General features: G+C 37.4%; 1 protein-coding gene across 1 annotated transcript in view; it reads right to left on the minus strand.

Annotated features, from left to right (window-relative positions):
- Positions 1–3,902: 3,902 nt before the first annotated feature.
- The window catches only part of LOC140153118 (TNF receptor-associated factor 3-like), a 41,043-nt gene continuing 32,917 nt past the window's right edge, over positions 3,903–12,028 (minus strand). Inside the window, 4 exon segments of the mRNA XM_072175755.1 lie at positions 3,903–4,376; positions 6,070–6,125; positions 6,128–6,409; positions 7,758–7,998. Coding sequence (XP_072031856.1) covers positions 4,149–4,376; positions 6,070–6,125; positions 6,128–6,409; positions 7,758–7,998 — 807 coding nt within the window. The 3' untranslated portion in view covers positions 3,903–4,148.

The following is a 12,028-nucleotide window of genomic DNA, read 5'->3' on the forward strand; positions in this document are numbered from 1 at the left end:
CAAATTTCCTGAATATATACTACAGTCTACAAAAGAGTTTTTCTGAGTTCGCTGAAAGCACTTCTAAAGCCATGTTACTACTGTTGGGGATTGACAAGATATCCCAAATCATTGCTGTTTTGAAAGAGGCCTACTAGCTGTCAACAACACAAATCATCTTGAAATATAATGAACACATTATACTTTCAAGTTAATAAGTAACATTGACAGACTTGAATGGCTGTGAATGACCAGGCAGGAAGCATGTACCCATGCCTCCCTTCTCGACATTCTGCTCCTTAGCCACATAATTATTCATTTTCAAGCCTGGAAAAAATGTGCATTTCAAATTGTCAACATTAATTGTTGCATCTATTCCCTAAATTCAATCTTTGATGTGAAATAAATGAGTATTTTATGGTGCATAATACAGTTAGTATATAATACCTAGGTTACATTGAACACTCAGAGTATAATTTTTACTATCTTATCAAGTTTGTTATAAATTCTTACTGCTTTAATATCTGTACAATTGTTTAAATATATACTCCCATTCATAAATCCATAGCCAATGCATTTCTCCAACTTCAATAGAAATCATACATACACATTGATGAATACAGAGTTGGTGAAAATTGTTAAGCATTTATATTCCGAGTAAACCCAACCATCCTATCATACTCTATACCAGTATATTCCCTCGGTCGGACATCCAGGAACACTGTCCCCTTTGCACAAGCGCATGGATAGCAACCAGCTCGACAGAGGGGAACTGCACATGTATATGTATGTGCACACTGGTTTTACAAGGATTTTTTACCTGTGTGACGTTAGGCCAACCAAAAGAATGGATTGTTATACTGTGTAGTGCTTAAAATGACATCTATAATGTCGAGATTAAGTTTTCCATGATGCGCAGTGCTGTGAGGAGTACTATACAGATGGTTTCCAATGTAAAGTATAGCGAGATGCTGAATCTACAGTACCGGGAACTGTTCCCGCTTTTCCTCTAGCATGACACCACCTTAGTTTACATTGAGAACCATTTCAATAGTGCTCTGCAAAGCGCTGCACATTGAAAACTTAAATTCAACACTATTCATTATTTGGTACTGATCAGAAATACACCAAACAGAGAGAAACATACTATATTCAACCAAATTAGCACCCTTTCCCTAAATTAGTGTCGTTAAATTGAATCTGTTTAAGCAACCCTTCAGTGTGCTTTGATTTGTATGAAATTGGTCAAAATTCCAGTTAAGGGTAGACGAGGTATTGTTGGTCGAAGCAACCTAAAAATTGATTTTCATTATCTAGATCAATATATTATTGAAATTAACACCTTGATGTTTTGCAAAAGTTCATTCTACAAATCGTATACTTTGCAAACTTGCTTAATTTATTGTTGTTAATGAGTTATGTACGTTTTACAAAAGTGTTGTTGTTTCAGCCCTCTTTACAACGTAACTCAAGAACCGCAGCACCTATAAAAGTATATCTGTGATATTTTAATTCTTCTACACGCCGCACTGAATTGAGCAATGCAGTTTTTGCCAAAGCTCACTACCATTCGTAAGATGCTGTGAACTACCAAATCACAACAGTTTAAAATAATTAATAACCTTAAAGCTGCAACAGCAAATTTTCTGTTCCTGATTCTTCCATTTCATATTGATAACTACCCCTTAAAATGACTTACTTGAGCAGCTGGAGTGCTATAATTACATTGAATATCAATAAGGTATACCTTTGTAATGTCTATGGATTTATGAACTCCACTATAATTATGTGTTACCCCTCTGCACCAGTACTCCTGATTAATGGGCAACAAGAGGTACATTCAGGGAGGTTGGAGCTTGCAGAGGATAAGATAATATTTATTACAATACAGCTTTCATCTGGAGGAGAGGGATGTTAATTCTACTTTTCTAATACTATACTACTTATGGTATAAGTCTAAAATTGTTAGTGCCTTTCACCAATCATTACAAACATGTGCACGTCTTAAATTACTCAAATAAGTATACAACTAGATATTGGGATTTATCGTGTGCACCAAATGGGTCTTCAGGCACCGTTGTATGTGGAGTGCAGTTTACTGCAACTGCAGCTATATCCAACAGTACCTAGAAGGACACAGAATAGAGAGATTGCGATTTCCAAACGTACGTATCAAACGTACATGGAACCTATTCAAAATCATTCTCCAGTGACAGGATTTTTAAAAGATTCAACGTACGTTCGATGCTGCATTTGAAAATCGCAATGTCTCTAATACCTGATAAGATATGGGACAAGGTTATGGGCTGAGGTGCGATTTTAGGACTCAATACTCTAAAATGCACAGGTGGATCAAAGATTCGGAGAAAAGGCCATGTTAACAGGGGCTGAGGGTGGTCTATATTTCCCGATTTGTCAGATTTACAGGGAGTCACAACCCAGTGCTTCACATGCAGCCCCGTGACCAAACAAGGAATTTTAAATTATCAGTGATACGAAAAGGAACATACAATTCCACCAATTCAATGCATTAAGAAAATAAATACATTCTCAAATATTAAGTATAAAATTCAAATACATGTAATTGCAAGAAGCTTTTATATTGAATTGTTAAAATACCATTTCAACATCTGAGTAAGAGACAAGCTAGATAATTTCTGATATCTGGGGCTAAAGCACTTATATAATGTTCACAGCAATGAAGATGTTAAGATTGGAGCGGTTGTCTGTTTTAATGTTGATTACTCCGATTACAAGCCTCAAAAAGGATCAAGAAGTCCTTTATCAGTACACATAAAGGACACTTCCCATGCAGTAGCTCTCAATTATAACTACCAATTTTCAATGACCTAAAAATCAGTTAAGCAAATACGAAGAGGGTATCACCAAGATGGTATAGAACTTTTTGGTATGTTTTTAACTGTAGAAACACTAAGATAATAACAATGTTATCATAAATATTTTACATGTTCATGTTTTATCTTGTTTGTATGTGTGACTAAATTCTTTGTCTCTCAACATATATAATGAAAATATCCAAGAATGCCTTTAAATGACATAATTTTGTCATTTAAGAACATTTTTCCTTAAATATTTTCGCCACATATCCTCGGAGACAAAGGATTTAGTAATACATACAAACAAGCTTTGGATATTTTTGTAAAGACAGAATGAGTTACAATTGAAATTTGGTAGCAATCTTTCAGGACCACTGTTATTATCCTTGAAATACCTGCAATGAGCGTAATCAGTCCTGTAAATGTATAAAATGTTCCATGTGAGAAGTTGCCTATTGTAGATTGGCTTGAATAAAAGAGGTATAATTCTATGCTCTATTGGATTCATTTTCAAGATAATCATCACTATAATGCTGCTATGCTCTAATATGTTTGGATTCATTTTCAGGACCATCATCACATTAACACAGACATCTGTACCAAGTCCAACACCTCCACTGGTGAACAAACACCAACCCTTTGTGCATGATCTAAAAGACTTGACCAGTGGAGCAACCACAGTTGTTGAAATCACATTGCCAGGATTCTCACTTGCCTCCTGCTTAAACATGGCACTAGTAAATGTCTCAGATACCAGTAAAACTATTGCAATGGATGATATTTGTGCCTCAAATTCAACTACTTGATGTTTTCCGCCATGCATATCAGTACTTGACACAGTACCTATCTCCTGATAGTTTTGACAATCAGGAGAATTACAACTTAAACTTGAAATGCTGAAAGTCGTGAATAGCTTAACTATGCTACATAATTGAAGATTTCTCTTAACATCATTTAAACACACACAATTACGATATGATATCAGTATTTCTGGCTGAAAAGCCATTTGTACTTTCACATTTGTACCTAACATATTTTGACAGATGTTTGATTTCATTGTACCTAACATATTTTGACAGATGTTTGATTTCATTGTACCTAACATATTTTGACAGATGTCTGAAAACACTTTGTTACCCAGGGAAAGACTTACATACTGAGCCACTGCCAAGTGTTGTTCATGAATCATTGTAATCACTGATTGGTATCTGAATCTGAAAATGGATTTGAATCTGAAACTGGATTTCAATCTGAATATATTCATATGGCAATCACTGTACCAGTGGTTCTGTTTCCCAAGTCTTTCCCCTTTCACAACTAAGCTCATCTTGTCTAAGGGCCGTACAAATCTGATGTATCTACTATCACCTTGATAAAAACCACATCGTCCTTGACATACGTCTGATCCTTCAGAACTGTTTGATTCACAAATAAAGGGCAGCCCGATGCGATGTTCATCTCCGTTGTTGGGCGCTGGAAACTGCTGGACTTTGGGTCTGGTCGGAAGCTGTCCGACAGATGACGCCTGCCCGTCTCTTGATCCAAAAGCATCAAAGTCACCTGGAAGTAGTGGTTCAAGTTTATCAAGTTATTGTAATTTGTATATTCCACATTTCTTTTTTAACTTGTATATTGCACATTTTTTAAAACTATATGAAACTATCAAAATACTGTTGCCAATTGTACTGACTTTACACAGGACACATAAGTTCCTTGAGTAATGAAGTGCAGATGAACCTCAAGTGTTTTTAAATCATGTCTGTTAGTCTTTGTTGTGTTTCTTGACCTTTACATTTATTTATTTTGAGTATGTTTGTAAGTCCAACATGATTGGGTTTAAGTAATGGGGACTGTACAATGGAGTCTAAAACTATCAAATGGTCAAGTGTCTTTAATAACGTGGTCATACAACTCATCCTATTAATAAGTACCATCAAACTGGTGGAGATATATCTGAAGATTGCTGTGCCAACTTCTGCAATCATGCTCACTGTAGGAAAAAACACCTTTGTGCATTTTGACCATGAAGTTCCAACAGTTGGTTATAACCTACAGTTGAATATGTCACATCCTCATGTTCCTAAATGTTGCCAATATGAATGTTGGGTAAAACTCAATGTTGCCTTCAGAAGAACTGTCCTCCCCTTCATTCGGTAGATCCTTCATTGGTAGATTGTTTTACAATGGAGAAACCAGAGATGCAAGTGAATAATTTCCTTATAAAGCTGGAATGACGAGCAAAGCACAGAGTATCGCAGCCAATGGTCCAGCCGGCCACTTAAGGGCCCCTGGTGGGGACTTGGACTTGGCAGTAGTTATCTACCACTTGATAACTGAACTACCATATGATCTAGCCTTGGCAGTAGTTATTCACCCCTTGATAACCTTTAACATAGAGGTAATTCATCCACTATTTGATAACCTTTGACTTAGCAGTGGTTCATCTACCATTTGATAACCTCTGGCATAGTGGTAGTTCATAGATATTTATTATCTCCCATTTGATGATCTCTGACTTGGCAGGGGTTATCTACCATTTGATAACCTTTGAAATAATGGTAATTCATACACCATTTGATGATCTCTGACTTGGCAGGGGTTATCTACCATTTAATAACCTTTGGCATGGAGGTAATTTTGCATTGCAGTAGATCAGTAAGCTCCAGCACATTCAGAATGCTGCTGCTCATCTAGTGGTTGATGTACGGAAGCATGGCAGCATCCAGACTATTCTCCATAGCCTTTCCTTGCTCAACCTGTTTTCCTTGCTCAACCTGTTTTCCTTGCTCAATTGTTTTACTACATCGTACATTGATGATGACCTACTCACCCCATGCACTCCAACACGCTCTTTACGTTTTAGCGACTGCTGCAAGTCCCTAGCATGGCATGTAGCATTGGATCAATGTATGGTGACAGGGCTATCTCAGTTGCAGCCCCTAAGGAATGGAATTTGTTACCAAAGAATATCAGGAGAGCTGCCAGTGTTCAATACTTTAAAACCACTCTAAAGACTTAACTGCTTAAATGCATAGTTTTTTGGGTTTTTTTTCACTTATTAATTCACCTTGGGATTAGTCCATGCGTGAGAAGCGGATCTCTTTTCCCATTCGATACATTGATCTCTTTTGCTTTATCTACCACTAAAAAAATGTCAACTTTTTTTAAACAAAATGTTATACTGTGGGTGATACTGAATTCTCAGTGCTCTTAAACACAACAACAAATGCCCCGGTAACTCTCTGAAACTAACCTTTTGGCGAAAAGGCCATGGTAGCAACGCATCGTAATCGCCTCTCATTACCACAAAAAAAGAGACACATGTGTTCCTTTTCCCATGCCATCACCATTCAGGTAGATTCTGGCACACATCTTGTAACCATAGCGACTGGTGTAGAAAGGTTGGCTGTAAAGGGACAGGGTCTTGCCGCTATCTGCATCTCGTTTGCGTCGAGCAAAATCCTTGATTTTCCACAGCAGGACACCCTCGTAGTTTGCCGTTTCCAGGACTTGAAATCGCAGGTCGTGTTCGGCCAGGCGGACAGCGTGCATCCCCATCTGATTCTCCACTGATATCATCCTGGCATTACTCACTGTAGTTTCAGTAAAATTCTGGGATTATTCACTGTAGTGTCATCAAAATATATCTCAAAGGTTGAAACATGTCAACATTAATAATATAATCATTTACCAAAACTAATCCAATATGTAATTATGCATCAACAATGTGACCTTACCACAAACGATTGTTGATGAATATTGGATAGGAGTGCAGAATTGACTTTATTTTATAACATCACAGTACAGGTTTAAAGAGATATGTATAGTCATTTTAATTTCTATACATTAAAGCTTTTCAAACCAAAAGTTTCACAAGTTCAATTCAAGAAAAAAAAAATAACCAAAACAGACTTGCCTGTGTATGAGGGTTCCCTGTACTAAAGCACAACAGGATAAACTGGGTAATCTGATTGGCTGATTACGCATAAAAGAGGCGATTGGCACAGAGCGGCACTCATCAAATTTACGTCTCTCATTAACAGGTCGTGTACGTCAATTAGAGCTAGAGAGACTGCCATACTTCTCTGGAAGCTACATTGTAGTATTGTGATTCATGCTTACCTGCTTCACCATACAGATATTGTTTGACTTTGAAATATTTCAACTCTACCACTTTTTAAAAATTAATTTTAAGTTCCATATAGATCACTTGACATGTGATGTCATTGCCCGGTGGTATGCGAACAAATTATGGCCATTTCCATTGTTCTTTGCCCTGTAGTGTGCGTACGCATCGTAGTTTGCTCAGTGCATCTGCATTTTAAATCACCCACCACATTTCACATAGAACAAGAAAGCCATTGAACAGGGTGGCGGTTCATTCAAGCATATCGATAGACCAGTCCCTCGCTTTTGTTGATAAACAGTGATGTCAAGTGGTCTATAGAGTACCATTTATCCATTAGATTTAGACAAAAGCCAAGCACCTTTATAATACAAGGTGATCGATTCTGTTTCAAAGAGACCTGGTTTTTGCTGTTATTGCCTTTGAAGTGTATCTGCGTACTTCAGTCATTTTAATGTCACTGCTTCTGAAACTGTAGACTTCAATAGATATCCAGTATATTCTTCAAGGGATTGTTGATTTCAGTATAGGGTTATCAGACTTAGATGCCAAGTTTACCTAACTGTTACTTCTACTAATGAGGGTGCATTCTAGAAAGCTGACATTTAATGCATTCCACAATATCCTTGTCCAGTGCTAGTGTGCCAATTCTTTCATCCGAGGTAACGAAAGAATGCATCCACACTAGATAGTACAGGTGATATGTCCATGCAATGTTTTCCAGTATCTTTGTTCTGCAATGCTATGTCAGCTATCTCTAGAATGATATCATCCAAATTCATTCTTTGAATGATTCTGTTTGAACTTAACCTCACCTCCACCAGCCATGGCAGGGCCTCCTCCAGACTCTCCTCCAGTACCTCCTACGCCACCCCCTCCAGCAGTGACAAGACCGCCACGCTCGAGCCTTTTAAGACGATCGTCCATCTGGTCTTGCTTTTCTTGCATTGGTTTGAACATGGTCTTCTTCATCTCTATGACTTCCTCTTTCTTTGCGGATTGGCGAGTTTGAGATTCCAGGTTGTCCAACTTATCAGAATGGCCCGCTACAACTTTCTGTAAAATAAGGATAATATTCAAATAGTAGTTAACATTTTCAAACCTCTTAATTGCTTAAATATCAGGTATTGTCATTGCACTAAAAAAATAAATGAACAATTTTTTTAACATTTTTATTGTAAACCTTACTATTGCCTTATTATTTCTTACCTCTATTAATACTTACTATATCTTTGTTGTGACAAATCTAACTATTATTATCCTTATATACACATATTTAAACATTTTGTCCACAATTTCTATAGCATAGCAATATTGTAACTAAGTTTACAATACATGGGAATAATTTTACATAATTTTACACTTAAGCATTAAATGACAATGAAAATTACATTCATAAAAATAATCATCATCACACAAGTTATAAGTGCACACCAGTATAAGATTATTGCTAATACATCTATTATGATACACAAACTTACATCAATTTATGTAACGTTCATACATACTCCCTAAAGAGCATGACAAGCATGCGTGATTGGTCGAGAGCCGGGCATAAACAATGTTAATGTGTGCACTCTATTTACGCAAGGTGCGAGTGATGTACGTGATGTTCGCACATCCATACAAGATGAACTGAGCAAGTAAACGTTTTCTCTCAAAATGGTGGACTTTGTGTGTTTGTAGCTGTTTCCGATACACAGTATGAAAAATGCCTGCAATTTGTATTTTTAATGCACAATAGAAGGACATACAAATGTATATCTTAGGATGGTGCACATTTGCAGGTAAGTCAGGTTAAGTTTGCAGGTAGGGTGATTGCTCTGAAATATTAAGGACATATAAGAAATAACAGGTCTTATCATTCATTTGAAACTTTTCCTGCTAAAGATGGGGTTCAATTGTCACAAAGTGGTTTAATTTGCATAGAAAGATCTTAACTTTTGATCTCAATATAAAAATATTTACCTCCGTAATTTACCTCAGCAGTATGACCAGATCGTGCACTCTGGAAGTGTGATGTATATAATGATTGGGTCATAGATTTTTGGTAGCTTGTAGTGCCCTCCATCCTTGTTCAGAGATGGTTGGTTGGCTATGTGGATAGCTTCCTTCCTCTCTCAAACCACTGGGACTCCCCCAAAATTTGGACTTCGTCCACATCATCATGATGGCTGGTGACTAAATAACGATGCATCTGGAGACCTCTGGTATGTCCAGTGGTGCTTGGACGTCTATGTTCAAAAAATCTGGTGTTGAGAAAACTTTCTCAGTCTCTCCAATACATGATCCTTCCTCTGTGGTCTGTTGCTGGCATGGAATCATATACACCAGACCAGTGACATCCTTTTCCTCAGTTTTATCTTTTGGAGCCACTAAAAATTGGTGCAATGTCCTAGTAGGTTAAGATACCCTTATTATACCAATTTTCTGGGAATTTCTGCGAGGCATTTCCGAAATTTCTTTGATATGGTTTTGCCCAATCTGTCCTTCGGATGTATCAGTACTTTCACTGTTCAGAGCTTGGTTTAATACTCTTGGCTTGTTGATTTGATTGAAAGGCTAGAGAGAACTTGGGTAATATGTTGCTTTTATTTTAAACAACAACAGCTTGATGGTTGAGAATCACCGACATCACACAGTGGAATAGAGTCTGTTTACACCAAATTTATGTTCTTTTGATCCATGTGTGTTGGCTTGTGGTATATTTTTCTTTCTAAGCTGCCGTCAGCTTGGATCAAGGTTAATGTATCCAGAAAAGCTAGCGATCTATCCTCCTCTCCTTCAGTGGTGAACATGATTTAATGGTCCAGCAAATAATGTTATGTGGATATTCCTTCTTTGAGGTTTGTGTGTGTGTCATTGGCACAACGATACCACCACACCGGTGAGTGGGGTGCTGTTTGTTCTAAATGTTCCATGTATAAGTTGCACACAATCAGCGAGCCCATTTGCTGGTAATATGTGCCATTATAATCAAAGTATAAGTGCAGCGAAGACAAACATCAAAGAGTTTTACCACATGAGCTGCAGACAACTCAGTTCTTTCTTTCAAAGTTTTATTGTTTTCATGTCTCGATGTAAAAAGTGCATTGGACAACCAATGTTCTTCATTTTTCATACATCAGCAAAATGTTGGGAATTGGTAATGCGATGTTTTGACTTTACCAACAAGATGTCAGCCAAGTGTTTAGCACAGTTGTAAGTTATGGTACTAATGACAATAGGTCTGAGTGGATTGTCCGCTTTGTGCACCTTGTGTCCATTAAACATTGGTGGTGACTCAATTGTGGGGTAAAGCTTACGATATTCAAGCCTATTGATCCCCTTCTCGTTCTCCAACTCTTGAAGCACAGAAACTTGTTCTTACCTTGGCAGTCTTTTGACATTGGTAGTCATATATGAGACAGTGTCACTATATCTGCTGTGTCCATCGGCAGGTATCTTGATCTTTCTTTAGTTGGTCAAGGGCCGGCTTTACGTTCATCTGCATTCAAGTTAGACAAATGTTTCTTTGGTCGACTCAACAAAACAACTTTTGCTCTGTAAGTTCACTTGCTCTATAAGTTCACCAGCATCATGTTCGTGTCACTTTCGGCAAGCTGATTCAGTGCTGGTAAAGATATCAACAACAGGACCCTCTGTCAATGCAACTGAGTAGTTCAATCCTAAAACCAACACTGATAGCTCTGAATCGTTCAATAGCCATTCCAAAACAGTTCTTCACCCATTTACTGATGTAATTGGATGCTAGTGTGTTCTTATATTTGTATTTTTCAGAGATTCCAGCTACTTTTTCTTTTCCAGTGAAAATTGGTTTTCCTGACGTGCTTTGGACAGCTTGTATTCCTTGACTTATGACCTCTTCTGATGTCGCAGGGTTAATCACTAACACTATAAATAAAAAGTCAAAATGATCTCTTTCTTGATTTGAATTGTTGATCTTGTTCACAATTTGGCCAACATGCACATGAGTATTTTAAGCTCTCTCAGCTTGCTTAAGAAGACTATCGGCTTTTCTACCCTTTTACAGCCTTTGGAAGGTGTAAACTTATTGGTGTTATATTGTGATGTGTACAATGCAGACTAAACTGATGTTAGTTGTGATACCGGGCAATCTTTTGTCCCATTTTTTCCAAATGTCTCATGTTATTTATACAATTCTTGACGTAATTAGGTCTGATTAGCATGAAAATTCATCTATATTAGTAATCCATATACAGAAAGATTTTAACTCAATACAAAAATATTTCCCATTGATGAAGGCTGTAGTCGTAACAGCTGAAAATTACGAAGGTAAATATTTGTGTATTGACATCTTTCTAGGTATGGATTACCAATACAGATGAACTTTCAAGCTAAGTGGTTTGATTTGTGTATTTCGGAAATGGAAAAATATTAAAGTCATGGTTGAAATCCTTGTTTTCATTATGAATATACATTCTATGGGGTCTTAGTACACTTTTAAAATATACCTTTCTTGCTTATATCAGGGATGTACATGTAAATGGGCAACATATCAATTTCCTGAAAATCAGTCTGGTCCTTGGACAGGTGGGTGGCTGTGGGCTTGCGTGCGGTATTGAACATTTAGGGGATTTGTCCGCATGCCATACTCAATTTTGCACTTTGAAAAAGGATAATGAAATTCCAATTTCTCTTACAATTTCAAAGACATTTTTAACATATCAAGGGTAGCTCTCTATTGGCCAAACTGAGAGATTATCGAACAGCCTATTTATTAGCTGGTTAACACCCACACCATGTGGAGCACAAAATAGATAGCCACAAACTTAATGCATAAAGTCCCCAAAATTTGAACTTTGCCCTCCCCCAGTTTCCCCCAAGTAAGAACCACAAATCGTTGGAAATCCCACTTTGGGGGGCAAGAAATGCAAAATCTTCAGATTTGGGTGGGGTGGGGTGGGGTGGGGTGGGTGGGGTTGAGTGGGATGGGGTTTGTTGGGCAGTGGGTGGATGGATGGATAGAATTTTTATCTTTAAGTTGTGAAAATGGAGGTTACAAAATGAATGACACAAATTTGATCTTACATCACAGCATATGAGTGAAATCAGAATCAGATCT

The sequence above is a fragment of the Amphiura filiformis genome, chromosome 5 (genome assembly GCF_039555335.1).
Source record: "Amphiura filiformis chromosome 5, Afil_fr2py, whole genome shotgun sequence".
Taxonomy (NCBI): Eukaryota; Metazoa; Echinodermata; class Ophiuroidea; order Amphilepidida; family Amphiuridae; genus Amphiura; species Amphiura filiformis.